Source organism: Neopsephotus bourkii, unplaced genomic scaffold (assembly GCF_033783945.1).
Source record: "Neopsephotus bourkii isolate Nb327-2 ecotype Australia unplaced genomic scaffold, CSIRO-AGI_Nbou_v1 NB_1542, whole genome shotgun sequence".
NCBI lineage: Eukaryota > Metazoa > Chordata > Aves > Psittaciformes > Psittacidae > Neopsephotus > Neopsephotus bourkii.
The window spans coordinates 599,333-615,090 of record NW_026902018.1 but is presented as its reverse complement, the minus strand read 5'-3'; the positions used below and the strand labels follow the sequence as shown (position 1 = coordinate 615,090).

The 15,758-nt window shown below is 48.3% G+C and overlaps 1 protein-coding gene across 2 annotated transcripts in view; it reads right to left on the bottom strand.

The window, feature by feature from the left end:
• Positions 1-4,398: 4,398 nt before the first annotated feature.
• The window catches only part of RTN4R (reticulon 4 receptor), a 73,601-nt gene continuing 62,241 nt past the window's right edge, over positions 4,399-15,758 (bottom strand). The window contains exons 1-2 of one of the 2 annotated variants that reach the window (XM_061370460.1): positions 6,786-6,999; positions 4,399-6,430 (exon numbers count right to left, since the gene is read on the bottom strand). In XM_061370460.1, the coding sequence (XP_061226444.1) occupies positions 4,998-6,430; positions 6,786-6,840 (1,488 nt within the window). In that variant the 5' untranslated portion in view covers positions 6,841-6,999 and the 3' untranslated portion in view covers positions 4,399-4,997. Of the gene's footprint in view, positions 6,431-6,785; positions 7,000-15,758 lie in introns of those variants that run through there. The other variant, XM_061370461.1, reaches the window with a different exon arrangement.

Here is a 15,758-nt window from a genome sequence, read left to right as displayed (position 1 = left end):
CCACTGCAGATGGACCCTGACACAAGTAAACCACCGCAGATGGAGCCACCCACCACTGAAACGCTGCGAAGGAGCCCAGCCTGTGACTCATCCGAGCTGTGTTGGTGCTGTGAGGACTGCGGCAGCCTATCAAAAGCTATGATTTCATCCCAAAAGACGTTACTGTTTTTATGCCTGGTGACAGCTGGGCCTTTTTGGTAGCTGCTGACCTAGAACAAGTCTCTCAGCCTGCACTGAAGGTGGGTCATTTAAAGATCTGAAGTGCCTCATCGTTCAGTGAGTGGGCAGTGGATACCTTTATTTTCATTGTGTGTCTTTGCCAAGTCTCCATTATCCCTATTTATAGATGCCCTGGGAAATATTCCACTAAGTCTTACCCGCATTTACCCATCCAATGCCCTAGTTATGGCACAAAATAAGGGGTCTTTAATTGGTGTTTCTGTCCTGAGCCATATTCAGATGTCTGGGCTTGGCTTTATAGGGAAAGTCTCTGCATAATTTCACAGGTCCTTTTCCCTCACCGTGGTTTTACCCAGGGTTCATGTTATCTCCAGAGCTTCCCACCAGCCAGCATGATACCATGGTCCAATATCATCCCTGAGAAACATTTGCTTCTCTTGCCTGATTCCTGTTTTTCTGCCTACCCCCACTCCCAGTGACTCTGTGTGTGGGGGTTTATCCTTTTCTGAGTTTGAGAAGGAAGCAGAGCAGCAATAGCTCTTCTTCCTCACTGTCTAATGACAGGGAACTAATCCAGAAGCACAGCTTTGAATTAGAAAGCCTTCCAGACTTTATTATTTCTATGCATCATGCTTGTTTGTAGCAAAACTCAGCAGCTCAGATAATCTGCTCCGTATCAGTGCAGAGATGTGGGAACGCCACTTGTTCACAAGTTTATGAGAGCCTGTTTGGAAGAAGAGATCTCATCCCTGTGGAGTCACAGGTTGGGCATTTGCCCTATGATCTGTGGGGAAAGGATGGGACAGAGATGTCATTTGCCTACAACCCAGGGCCAGGGTTACAAGCAGACAGGTACCACTGGTACCTGTGTACCTGGTTACAAGCAGCAAGTACCACTGCCAAAGCAGGTTCCAGTAATTGACACAGCTCTCAGCACTGCCCTGGGTCTTAAGAGCTTTGATGTTTCTCCACTTCTCAGAGGAGGAGTGGGGACACTTCAGCCTCAGGTGAGAAAAGCTCGGAAACATGGTCTCCAAACCAGTATGAAGCCAAGCAGAATGCAGAAGAGCTTTGTTAAGAAGTCCCATATACTTAAACTGATTTCACTCTAGGGACCTGAGTATTGTACTCTAGCAGCTGGAGAGTCAGTGATTCGGAGGACCAGCTTGGAAATGGGCCCCTCCACAGCAGAAATACAGTCCCATCTCCCTGCCATCTGCAGGAGGATGGGAAGAAGGAGGGAGAGAGCAGAATATACTTGACATGATAAGGAAGGGAATAATCATCTCCTTGGCTAGCACAGAGCCTGGCAGTGCTTAAAGGTGGACCTGAAAACTTGGAAGAGTATTTCTCTTTTGGTACTGTTCCTGCTTATTGCGAGCACAAGTGTGGAGCTGGCAGCAACTGAAAAGTGTGGATCTGTGGAGGCAAATGCCATTAGGGAAGTAAGCTTGAACACAATGCGTTTCCAGCACTTGAAGGCCTTTATTTTTATCACATCTTCAAGAGGAGGCATTGCATTATCCAAGTGGTGTAAAAGCGGAGAGGACACCATGAGCAGAGTTGTGCAGCTCTGTAATGGTGAGTCCATTCTTCCCAGGACAGTCTGGACTGCATCCCTCATCCATCCAGAGCTGTCCTGGCTTCTTTGTTTATTTGATTTCACTCCTGGCATCAAGGACATGAGCAGAAAATTGACTGTGACTTTCACAGTGAGAAGAGAGAGAAAGTATCATGAGATGGGGAAAAGTCAACAAGGTCCTGAGTGCTGCTGTGTAAATTCCGTTCAACTCAGTGATGACTGAGTGTAAAACAGATCTTCTAGGGATATCTGGAAGGTTTGTTCCAACTCCAGCAAAGCACAGAGGAGATGTGAAACTGCCTTCCTTTGAAGTTGTCAAACCCCCCCTATCCTCACCAACACCACAGTTCACCCTTTGCCTCTTCAGAGTTCCAACAGGTGTTCCTGCTGTCCACCGAATCCCTTTCTTCAGTTATTTGTCATTCAAATGGCCTTCTGATGCCTGTAAACACAGGAATTGGCATCTGGACAGCAGGAAATCTAGGAAATTAGCACAAGGGACTCCTCTGGGCTTGTGGCCAATAAACAGTCCAAGGAGCCACTGAAAGCACAGCAGAGTCAAGCTTTAGAAAGCAGGAAGAGTGTCACTGTGTTGGCATAAAGCAACTCCTAGTCCATTCAGGATAAGTGACAGTAATGCACTAGTCTGCTTTGTGTTAACCACAGGGAGTATCAAAGCCAAAGCCAAACTCCCCTTGATACTGATTTGGGTATAGGCAAGCCCAGATCTTAGGTCTGCTCAGGGCCCATTTAGTTGTTTCAGGAAATGCCACAACACACAGCTCTATTCTTTTTTCTTTCTCTTTTCAATCTTTTGTCCAGGTTCATCCTGGATTTTACACATCTGATTTTCTCATAAGCATTTTGACCACAAGGCTTGCTGACTGCTGTATAAGAGAGGCATGGGTATGCCCTGAGATCATGACCAGATGGGGAGTTATCACAGCTGCCCATTACAGCATGAGGAAATTCTCCTTCTGGCTTTTCTATGGGCTTGGAGTGGTGCTGACCCCGTGGCCAAACCAGGCTGAGTTGCTCTCTGCTACTGTGGTTCAGCTTCAGGTGTTTGAATCCCTCAAGGGTTTGAATGATGCTTTTTGGGTGAGTAGGAGGTGCCAGGGTCTTCTTTGGCCATGCAGGATCCCAGATAATCCTCCACCACTGGCATGAAGGGAATAAATCCCAGCAAGTGTTAGAGAAAGCAGCTGGTAATGTGCTGATCACTAACCTGTCTTTACAGATAAGTATGCACTTAAACTGGACACGCACGCAGGCATTAGAACAGTCAAGGCTGTCTAGCTTACCAAGACACTTAAGAATCCCAGCAGGACACTGTATTTGCACCAAAATATGCCTGGCTCCTGTGCAGAGGCTGATGCTGATTGTGGAGCTGGAATAACAGCACTCAGATTTGCTGGGATCCCAGGGCTGTGAGGCATGGCATCTCCTGCCCAGCCATAGGGCTGGTGCTGACAGATCAGTCTCCATCTCAATGCCAAGAGTGAACTGTTCACTAGTACAGGTCTATGCCACATCTTTTTGGCAGCTCGTGGTGGATTTGGAAGAGACATCACAAATGCACCAGTTTGGGCATTGCCATCCGTGTCATTCACACAGGTGGAAACTGGGTGTAGCAGAGACACAAAGTACCCCATGAAGTTATCGCAGGTGAGCCTCAGATACTGCTATGTTGTCTGCTCAACCTGCGACAGCACAGTCTTCCCGAGACACGAGCCATCCAACAAGCAACCTCCCCTGCTTCTGCCCATGGTTACTGTTCCCTTCTCATCAACCATCAAGCCCAGAGCAAGGCTGGCACTAAGTCATAGCCCTGTTGGCATCCTTCACTCCTGGCTTGGAGATGGTGCCTCCCTCTTCCACTTGTGGTTATTCTATGAAGCTGAGAACCAGTGCTATGAACCTCAAGGGTGGCCAGGGCTGCCTGGAGCCCCTCAGCCTTGACTTGCACACACAGTTCTCTAGCACATATTCCCAGGACATTGGGACCATGATACTGCTCTTGCTTTTCTCTAGCCTCCATTACATGCCACCTGCATGTGACAGGCTGGTCTTGCATGCACCGACCTCAATATCTCAATAATCTTCCTGAAGAGAGAAGCACAGAAGAAAATCTACAGGCCAGGAGTTGCGTGTTTGGGGAGATGCACCCTATTTCATAATACAAAGCCTGAAGTGCTGCTCTGATCTGGAGCTACCTTCTACTTCATTAATCACAGAGCTGAATCTAGTTATCTGTGCATATCAGATGAAAAATGGCCCTGCCTAACTTGTTGGGATTGCTCATTAACGTTCTTCTACCTGCAGCCTGGAGTCCTCAGTTCCAAGGGGCTGGGCTATTATCTCTTGCTATTCTGAGCATCCTGAAATATGAATGACGTCGGGTGAATGCGTGCAACAGTTCGAAGGGGAACAGGAGCATTAGCAGAGCATGTTTCAAGCAAGGAAAACCTTTGCTGGCACCAGTTAAAGGTTGCATAACCACACCGAGTATGTCTTATTTATTACTGTCGTGTTAAATGCTCAACCTGCCCTCGGATCACAGATTACTTGGCATCCTGTGACTGTTCCAGCTCTGTGGCCGGTTAGTGAACTTCATCTCTTGCAGATGACAACCATTTAGGAAAAAGAAATCTTTATTTTATATTTTTTTTGTATACTTGTACACAAGTAAAATAAAATGCATATCTATATATACTGCAATCTTGTGGAGAAAAAGGCAGCATTCTTTAACAAATGCTGCCCGTAAACATGGCGTGATGGAATGAATACAGAAAAACTGCAATATTCATAAACATAGGATTAAAACAGCATCAAATTCATTACCTCTGCAAATGGGAACCTGCAGTATTGTTCAGTGAGATGTCAAGTTACAAACAGATTTTAGACATTCTTTTCAGAGCATTTCTTACACTTTTTTTTTTTTCCCTGTAAATAAACCGTATTTCTTTACCATCTGCTGTAGCAAAAGCTGCTTTGGGGCAAGTGCAGTTCCGAAGACCAAAGGTATAATTCACAGGTTTTAGGACAAATAAATTATGTACATCTTGGTGTTTGTCTTTGTTTTTGATTTGTGGTTTTTGTTATAAAGGCATCCAGTTAAGTTTTGTGTAACAAAGCTCTCTCAGGGTGGATGGTAGTTCTGCTTTTGTCTGCAACGTTTACGGAGGTCAGCAAAAGTCTCATATTAAAGTGTCATCAACCCAGGAAAAGAGTTTTAGCAGAATAACAGTAAGCTCCACACCAAGGGGGGGATCAAAAGGCTTAGACTGAGCTGTAACGTGGAGCTGTTTCCTGGCTGGGTGAGGCGGCACTGGGCCTTTGATCTGTTCTTTTTAGAGCAGCCCTGCCTCTTTTTGGTTGGGACTGTGGAAGGTTCAATAGGCTCTGGAAATTCTGGTCTCAACTTGGTCAATGGAGGGTCTACAATGCTGGGGAAGGTCCCAAAGGGGGAATCATTTATCTGCTTGTTGCTGCCATTTTTGGAACGGTCCGTCTCAACGTACTTGGTTTTGGACATGTTCTCCTTATCCTTGAGAGGGTTGTTTGAGGATGGCCGGCTGCTGTGGGAAGAAGGACCTGCCTTGCCTTTAGCTTCATAAATAAAAGACTTATCTGTTTCTGGATGGCAGCACTTGGAGGAGCCATCATGGGAACCGAGAGGGGGGATCCCAGTTGGCAGTTTACCAGATCTGGTCTTAGTGCTAAAAACACTTGTTCGTATCTGGTTGTAGGAGTCAACGATGCATCCTTCCAGGTCAGCGCTCTGCAGCCTCTTGAGGTCTCTCCCTGCCAGGCGGGGGGGAAGGTGGCACTCGAGCTCTGAAGATGATCCTTTAAACTGCTTAAACCAATTCCAGAGCGAGCGAGCCTGGCAGTCACAGATCCACTGGTTGCCGTTCAAGCGCAGGTACTGAAGGGACACCAGGGGAGCCATGGTTTCCCCTGTCAGCACGGTCAGGTTGTTGTTAAACAAATACAAGGTCATCACTTTCCCAAGGTCATGAAAAGACCGGTGGTGAACCAGGCTGACCCTGTTCTGGTGCAGCAGCAGCCGGTCAAGGTTGATTAGCCCTCGAAAGACGTTCTCTGACAAGCTCTTAATTTTGTTACCATGCAAAAACAGGTAGGTGAGGTTTGCAAGATCAATGAAGGTGTCATCCAGCAGATTCTGAAGTTTATTATCCTGAAGGTAGAGATACTGCAAGGAGAACAACCCTCTAAAAAGCCCTGTGGAGAGCTCCAGGAGCCCACAGCGATCCAGGTGTAAGGTGTGGAGGTGAACAAGACCCCGGAAAGTGACAGGGTTGATAGATTTCAGGTTCGTGTTGTCACTGAGATCCAACTCCTCCAGTTTGCTGAGCCCATAGAAGGCTCCAGGCTCAATTAGGCTGATGTTGTTGGAGTGGATCCAGAGAATTGTCATGTTGCGGCAGGAGGTGAAGCTGGTGGATCTCACAAGGGTTATCTTGTTGTTGTGCAAGAAGATGCGCTGGCTCTGGATGGGTATCTCCACGGGGATTGCTGTCAGTCCTTGCTGCTGACAACTTATTGTAATCTTCGGTTCACTGTAGCACACACACGCCCCGGGGCAAGACTCCACTTCTGACTGGATGTTCAAGCAAAGCACCAAAATCAGCAGTTTGCTTCCTAAAGAGTAACAAAAATAGTATGCAAATTAAGCAGGGTTATGGGAGAACGCTTTTCTTTGCAACTAATAGATGAGCCTGAAAACCACCCTTCTAAGTGCATTGCCGCTAACCACAAACAACATATGCCAGCGGAGCCAAACAATTAAAATGCAGAATTAAAAATGCTCTATCACTCAACACAAGAGATAAAATCAGTACACGCTTGTAGTGGCAAAGTCTGAGCACTTCTCAGCCTTTCACTCTTGCACTCAGGCCTCTGACTTCAGTGGCGAAAGAGAGCCACCATCATTATGTAATTTGCATCATGGGTCCTGGATGCACATCTAACATATGGCCTATTCCAAAGAGCTTACCTCTGAGCAAAGGAGCTGTCTTCAAGGGGGACGTTTGTCTCTGCCACAGGCACATTTAGAACAGTTCAGCTTATAGGAAAGCATCTGCCCAGCTGTGGCTGATGCCTGCAGCCACAGGGTTGTACTAAGCAGCTCTGCATCCCATTCAAGCAGTGCCACCAGCTCCTTCCTTTTCCAGATCATTGGACAACTCTCCAAACCAAGCAGGTGTCTCCAGATTGCACCCAAAATGTGAGATGGAAACCTGTCTTTTGCGACTTTCCGGAACAATTCAGGACTGATCTAGTCTTCCTGCAAGGAATAACTGTGAAAGGTTTCCGGAATAACTGTGAAAGGTTTCCCGAATAACTTAGAGGTCAACCTGCCTGTAGAGGTCTCAGGTACGAGCATCCTTTCCTTCTCTTGGTCAAACCTTTATGCCACATATTCTTCCTTCCATTCCTCTCTCCTCTTTTTAATCCTTTCAATCTGTGCAGCCACTGAGGAAGAGGAGAAAACAACATGTTTTTCCACAGAGGGCAGTGCTGCTGTTGGAGGAGATCACACTCAGTGTTTGGTTCAGGGATTCCTCAAAGGCTGCAAAGCACAAGTAGTTTCCATGTGCCCGAAGCATGCAGGCAGCCCACTGGGGTCGAAGAGCCCTGGAGAGGAACATTTTCCATGGTGATGATCACCTGCTTCCCCAGGAGCGGGGCTGCATAGGAATCACAAGAAAGCATTTTGATTCACCACATTCACCAGCCCCATCCGGGATGCTGGAGAAGGGACAGAGATGGGCAGAGGCTGTGCACCAGCATCTTCTGAAAGGGAACCTGGAGGGAACCTCCATCTGAGACACCTGCACAAGGACCTGTTTCCTACCCATGGAGGGGAAGGCAGGAAGAAAAGCAGCTTCAGCAGTGCTTTACCAGCAATTAACAGCAAGTAATTACATTGCTTCCTCTAAACCGCAGACAGGAGCTAAAATGAATGGGCGGCAACAGCAGCAGCAGGAGGCTCCATTTGTGAAATACCACATGTGAGCAGGGACACGTGTGTCTCCTTCCCATCTCATCACAGTATCTCTGGCAAAAAGAGCACGTTCCTCCAGCCCAGGAACCACAGCAGCTTCCCCTCTTTGCTCATGTGGGAGGTTGTTCTCTTCCTTGAGAGACTGAGAATACTGTTCAGGCATGCTGATGCCTTGTTACACCTTCAGGTAAAAGAGTGGAGTTCAAAAAGACAGGCGGAAAAGGACAATGATGCAGAATGGGATAAACTGGGGAGACTGGAGAGAGCCTGATTGCATCCAGCCGTGTGTACACTGTGCAGCACATGCGGCCAGATCCTGCAGACAAGAAGCTGCATCTCATGGAAAAGCCTAAAAGGCAATTGCATTGCTAATGAAACCACATCATCTCTGCACCGAAATAGCAACTTCCAACCCCAGTGATAACGGATTAAACCTCACCAAACTTTTTACTGAAGCAAGAACAAAAGGTATTGGAGAAGCCAAGGATGGAAAGTCGCTTTTCTGCAATATGCGATCCCAGGTCTGAGCTTCATTCTAGTCAAAATAATTCACTGTGTGCAGCTAATAAATCTGTGGTGATCCAACAGTCCAATATAAGCGGGAGACTTCTATATCTCATAGTCCACATGGGAGAAAAAATAACAGCTCAGCACACAGAGATAATTCGAGCCTGATATTATTAGCTGCTGAGCAACCCTGGAAGGCAGTGTGTTGAGTGCAGTATTATGACACATCCTGGCTGGCATGTCATGTTTTGACATATCACGTCCCATTGTATGGAGCAAAGTAACACGAGACAACTGAAATTCCCTGCTGGAGACATGTCACACCAAGAGGAGCCTCCTGGGAAATCAAAACAATGCTGGCAACCCTCTGTCCTGCACGATTTCTCTCCAACTGATAACGAAAACCTGTAGCCAGAGAAATAGGACTTCCTGCAGCCTCTTTCTCCAGTGTCATGATTCAGATGATGGGGGCCGGGGTGGCACCGGAGCAATGGGATTCACCTCACTATGCAACTGCACTCAGAAGCAGAGACCACTGCAAGCTCCATGGCTTTTCCCAGCTGAACCTCCCTGCCCTGGCCATATCACAGCAGCTACAGCCTGCAGACCAGATGCATCTACATGCCTTATAACTATGTGATACGCTCACAGTGGAGTGAATGCAAAGAACCATTCCTGTGCTAGAGGAATCATGATGACAACACTCGTGTTCCAGCACCAGCCAGGGGAGGCAAGTGCATAATAATTATGTATATACACGGGGAGAGAAAGAGAGAACACAAAGCAGTTGGCTGAGAAGAAGCCGCGCATATAGATACTACCCTGCCCTGTGCCACCCCCTCCTGACAGCCATGCCCCTGCATCCTCTGCATCACTTCATTGCTGTGCTCCAACCATTCACCACCAGCCCTTTCCTATGGACAGAGCAAGGTCCTGTCCCAGCTCCTGAATGTGTGCAGGGCTCGAGGCACGCTACAGCACCTCCCCAGCACAGAGGAGCAGAAGGAAAGGGGCAAATCCTGCTCCACTCTGAGACATAGATTTTCTGCTGCTGCTGCTGTCTCTGAGGCTGCTGGGAGCTGTGAGTCAGTGGCACTGATAGCCAGCTGCCAGCCGAGCAGCACAGGGAAATTAATTACAGGCAGGGCTGGCCTGTGTGCTTTAATTAGGGACCTGGTGTTCACGAGCTGCTCAGATTAGCTCCTTCCACAGGAGACAGTTACTGCCAATCATCCTGCAAAGCCTCTTTCCAGTTAGTTTCCTGCTGTGCAGCTCAAGCATGTTCTGACTGATCCATAACAAGGCTCAGCACCCAGCAGTCATCAGAGGGTTCCCAGCTGGCTCAGGACCTCAATCACAAGCAGGAATGGGTGCAGTGCACAGACAGCCTTGGGAAGGCAAGGTGACCCAGGACAGGTGCCAAGTGGCCACTTTAGGACAGGGATGAGCAGAAGGCAGGGTCCTGGGACAGAAAGGTTGCTAAGACCTGGCATCAAACCATGTTAACACAGACACGGTTTTAGGATGGTTTGCACTGCAGCAGAGCTTCTTCCTATCTGCATGGAATATACACCCGTATTTTCACTTTCACCCTACACCAAGCCCTGCAAGGTTGAGATAGGTCAATGGTATCACTGCCCCGTGCCCCTGGAGCTGGAGCCCATCAGTTGGAAACAGGAACCTGTTTTGGGGCCCACTGTCACAGAATCATAGAATTGTTTGGATTCATCCAGCTCCAGCCTCCTGCTGGGACCCCTTCCACTGGAGCAGCTTGCTCCAAGCCCCTGTGTCCAACCTGGCCTTGAGCACTGCCAGGGATGGGGCAGCCACAGCTTCTCTGGGCACCCTGTGCCAGCACCTCAGCACCCTCACAGGGAAGAGCTTCTGCCTAAGAGCTCAGCTCAGTCTCCCCTCTGGCAGGTTCAAGCCATTACAGCCAGATGCCACAGAGCAAAGCACAGAACCAAGCCCCTTTATGCTGCAGCATGGTGTGGAGCATCACTTCACTGAGCCTTCTGCTCTAGCACAAAGCTGGGGCTATAACACAATGGAAGGAGCTGGAGCACTGATCTGGTGACTGTATTGCACATATGTGTGCAACCGGACACCCCCACACCCATGAACTGGGCACCCAGGTACAAAACCAGGTGCTCCGTCTTCTTCCATTGTCCTCCTCACCTCCTCTTGTTCCTCCCCTTTTCTGATGACCTCTTCCTTTTCATTATTGTTTCCTCCTTTACAACCACCACGTCACAGGGCTCATCCAGCTGAGGTGAAAGCAGCACCCAGACAACCCAGTCCATTCCCAGAGGGGCTGGGGCACATCCTGGCTGTGCCCAGAGCCTTTATAATGTCCTGTGCACCATGCAGGAGCTTGTTTCCCTTGGCAAAAAGCAGAGAGGAAGGATGAAGCCCTTGAGAGGGTGGTCAGCTAAAGATCACACAGAGATAGCTTAAAACTGGCCAGAAATAGCACAAATGTCATGGGCTCCTGCTCCTCTTGGGAAGCACCAATAATCCATGATGCTGAGGGCTCCAAGCATCAGGGTGCTGCCCCGAGTGGAGAGCTCAATGCCCTGGTTTGAGCAATAATCCAGAGGACCTGTGCAGAAAGAGCCAAGCTCCTCCACAGTCTGGTTGGCAGAAGCAAACAACATCCCTTGTTTTCCTGAAGTCGTGGATCATCCCTGGCTGTGGGCTCCTTCCCTCTGCAGCCAAAACACTCCCTGTAAGTACATGCCAACCCTTCTCCCAGCGGGGAGCTGCAGCATCCTTCCATCAGATAGATCCACCCGGAGCTCTGCATACACAGTGTTCTCTACCACCACTGCTGGATGACTGATGCCAGACCCTCCACTCCCTGAAAAAGGGTCCTGGTGTGACACCCATTCCCTTCTTTCCCAAACAAGAAGCCATCCCACCCCTTCCAGAATATGATTAAACCTTAACTGCATAGTTCCCGTCAAAAGCAAAAGATGAAAGAAAACCCCGTACCTGGAACCTTCAGTCCCTCCAAAACTTTGGCTTTGAGTTTAGCATTTATTCCTCCAGAGCTTTCTTAAAAGCCAGAAACCTCCTTCAGTCAAACTGCCGCACTTCCCCTTTGCCATCTCAGAAGTGTTATGACTCATGGAACTGGGAAGCAATTAAAGTGGGTCCATTATCTGTCTTTCCACTGGTCCCCTGTGCGATCGCATTGTCAAACATGGCAATTAGAAAGAAAAGGCTCTGGGGGCCTCTAATAGATGCTTTGCAAACTTTGTAAGAGGCCAAAACAAAATGCAATTTTCAGCAGTTTGCAGAGCCGTGGCCTTTCTCTGCTGTTCTGCACTTGTCTCGATTGATTTGGAGATATTATAATGTGCCTTTCCTACAGTGGAGGGTCAATAATAATTTGAATTCTCTCCTGGTTGGACATAAAGGGAGCACTTTACAATACAAGGCATTTTGCTGATGCACACAGCATTCTGCCTTTGTTTATAGTACAGAGAGACTCGAGCTGCTTAATTCCCTGTTCTGAATGGGTATCGTTTGAAATTCAGCACATGGCTTCGGAAGACACTCTGCAAAGCAGCTTCAGTGTCTGCTGTTTTATCCTGTGACCAAAGGTGGGTCTGTGTGTGTGTGCGCCTGTGCGTGCCAAAAGGAAGAGGGTAGCACTTCTATGCATTTCAAGTCAAAGGAGAATTGAGAGGTGAAAGAGAAAGGAGAACTGGTTTGGATTAGTACCACCCCAGGTGGAGTTTCTCTCCCTTCTCCTGCCTTCTGCCTTCTTCTGTAGCAGAGAGGAAGGATGGCTCGTGATGGTGCAGCTGGAGTGGCGCTAAGAGTGAGGAGGAGAGGAGTGATGCTCTGTCACCACACAGGCATCTGGGAGAATCAACCACTGTTACAGCTCTGGGGAACTGAGGACCCAGAGCAGGTATGAACAGAGAAGGTCCCAGCTGAGGAGAACACCCCAAGATGTCACTGCAGCAAGGGACTGCAGCTCCATGTCTGTTCTGGGGCACACTCCAGGCTCAGGTGACTGGGTCAGCAGCTCATGGGCTGGAGCCCCGAGTCCTGGCTCACACCAGAACACCTCCACCTTGTTCCAGTGTCAAATCCCAGCTGCCTAAAAACAGGCGGCTAATTCCATCTGGGGGTCTGAGGTGCCAACAGGAGTGCTGGCAGTTGACACAGCTCCTCCAGCAGACCTGTGCTCCTCTGGCAGCTGAAGTTTGCTCTGGTATAAATCACAGACTGGTTGAGTTGGCCTTTTCTACAGGAATAGTCCATGTTTTTCCTTTAAGTTCATAGGTTTTTCCCTTTGAAAGGTCAGAAGCTTTTCCCTTCCAGCTATGCAATAGATAGTTGGAAACAGGATAGATGGAAAACATGCAGATTTATTACATCTTACACGAGAACAGCTGAAAATTCTGCCTCTGCCGATAGAATTGCCAGAGTTTTAGTCCCACTAGGTGAGGTGGCAGAGCACAGAGCTGGCAAGAGCACTCACTGAAGAATGGCCTAGGATATCCATAAGGTTTTCTTATGCCTATCCATAAGAAACAGTGATAACTAGGTCAGCTTTTTAATGCCTAATAACCTCATATCAAAGATTCAAGCAAAGTTTATTCCTCTTTTTATGTAAACCATTTTAAGGAGCATCTTTAGGCTGTGTGGATAGGTAGGGATTACCAAGGCCTTGTTTCTGTGAGCTACTGCTGCAGCTTGGCTGCTGGATCAGGAAGATGTCACTGCTTACAACCAGCTCACATTTTAAGACTTGGGCACAACTGTGAACTATGGTAATATTTCTGCTTGAAAGAAAGTGGATATTTGGGCACATGATTTGTTGCAGCGAGGGGTTTCACGGTAAAATTCATAACCACAGACTAGATGGCAGATGCAATTCAGCATTTATAAATACAAAGTAATGTATCCTGGCAAACAGCCCAGAGCCTTACCTAAACAAATAACATGAGCTATTGCCACTCAGCAAAGTGATCCTGGGCACTTTGTGGAGGGCTCTCTGAAAAGCTCAGCCTGATGCTGAATGATAACAGGCACAGTGCAGGAGCTGCAAGGGACAGAGCAGGACATCTGAACCTCTCTGCATGAGTCCATGCTGCAGCTGCATCCCAAGTATCATCCTCCCTCCTCTACCATGAAGAGGATCTGGAAAAGATGCTGAGAAGTACAGCAGAAGTGTCTAGAGCAGCTTCCATACAATGACCTAGGGCTTGGAGAAAACCTGCTAGAGTTGAAAGAAGGTTCCATAGTCTGTCGTAGAGACAGGGACATTCTGCTGCAGGCAGGTCTTGCATCATCACTGTTTGCCTGGGGCGTGGGGACTATGCCAGGGCAATGTTCCCACCGTTTAATTTTGCCTTTCCTTAAGCATCTGCTTCTGACCCATGCTGGACCAGCCCAAATGGTCCCTTGTCCGACCCCCTGCAGCTTTCCCACATTCCTCTGTTATAACAAGGGCTTTTCTTTTCCTCATTCCCTGGCCTCACAGGGCATTACTAGGCTATAATAATTCATATTAGTGTTATTGTTATACAGGGACCTAATGACTCCACTATTTAAATCCCTTGATATTTTCTCCTATGAAGGTTTCTTGTGACCTTTTCTTTGAGCTGCTCTCACACCTCCATGGCTTGCAGCAAGCCTTTGAAATTCAGCAGGAGGAAAACCCTCTGGCTACAGAAGAGAGAGGGGCTTTTTATTATTAAATTCATATTCAAATTGCCTGAAATGTAAACCCTTAACTATCACCTTTTCCTTTCTCTCCCCGATGTTGCTGAGGGAAATGCTGGCAAAGCACCAGCAATATAACCCTGCCCAAATGTTGTTAGGCTAAATCCATGCTGTTGCCAAAATACTGGGAGCGCTGGAGAGCCCCTGGCAGGGATGGGGCTGGGAGCTGCTTTGGCACGTGCCCATGAATGGATGGAGCTGCCCTGCTTCAGGTTTGTGCTGCACTCAGCTCACATAACGAGTCGTGTAGCTCAGCCTGAAGCACTGCTGAAGAAGCAGCATTCAAAGCCCTCTGGAGGTTTGTGAGGGTGGATTCTAAGCGTTGCACATGACATAACTCGCTTTTACCTTCTTCCCTTAAAAATATCCTCACAATATTAAGTCCAAAAATCACATTAAGGGAGCATGATTTAGGTGGAAAAGATGAATGGCCAGAAGTTCGGAAATGTCGCATGTATTGCCTCCATTCCCTGCCTGGATGCATCACGGAAATAACCTTTCATTTCTGACCACATACGATATTTTTTCTGCTGAAATCCTGTGTTGTTTGTGGTAGAGGCTGGATATACCAAAGAGTAGGGCTATTTGATAATGTACTGCCACAGGGACTGAAGAGCATCACAGTACCAAAGGTTAATGGAACTGGATGTAGTACCAGAACAAGTGGCCATACTTATAGAAGTTAGGGGTTAGGTTCAGATGCCTAAACGTTCTGCATGCTGGGCAGCATTCAGAGGAACATGAGCAGCAGGTTAGGGAAGGGCTTCTCCCCCTCTACTGAGCTCTGGGGAGAAGCCCCCCTGAAGTTCTCAGATCTTAGGCAGAAGCTCTTCCCTGTGAGGGTGCTGAGGCACTGGCAGAGGGTGCCCAGAGAAGCTGTGGCTGCCCCATCCCTGGCAGTGCTCAAGGCCAGGTTGGACACAGGGGCTTGGAGCAAGCTGCTCCAGTGGAAGGGGTCCCTGCCCGTGGCAGGGGGCTGGGACTGGATGAGCTTTAAGGTCCCTTCCAACTCAAAGCATTCCATGACTCTATGATCATTTGTGATACTGTCACCATTCAATCCTCATACTGTGAAGAAAGAGGTGGGAAGATACACACCGTGAATCACAGCTAGCTCCTACAGAAGTTAGTATTATCTGTGCCTTATCTGTAAAACATCAGGGACAAACAGGTCCCCAGAGGAGGTAAACTTTGGTTCCTGAGATGACTTAGATCTTCTGTGGAGCCCAAAGGAATGCTTTGAAACACCATTACGAAGAACAGTTTCCTGCATATCCAGCCCTGGCACTGGTGACAGCACCGAGTGCGAGTGACTCATAGAAAGGAGAGGTAAAGCTCCAGATGGCATTTACACCTGCTCCCCCAGCCATCTGGGACTGCACCCCACCTCGCAGCTGCAGTCCCACCAACACATCACCAGCACTGCAAGTGCCCCGTTGCACCAGGCAGCGTTCTGCTTGGTTTCCCTCTACAATGGCACTTGTCTCAGCTTTTGCTTCCAGACCCAGCACCTGCAGATGATGTGGAGTGGAGGAGTGAAGCCCAGGAAAGAGCCTGGGAGGAAACGCTGCTCCAGTAGTTTCCCGTGACCTCAGTCTGGCTGTCTGCATGGACGCAGACAACCCTTGCAGCTCAAGGAACAGCTCAGGAGCTAACGCCCCAGGCAACACAACCAGGATGGGGAGAGCGAGAACATTTTAATTTCAACTT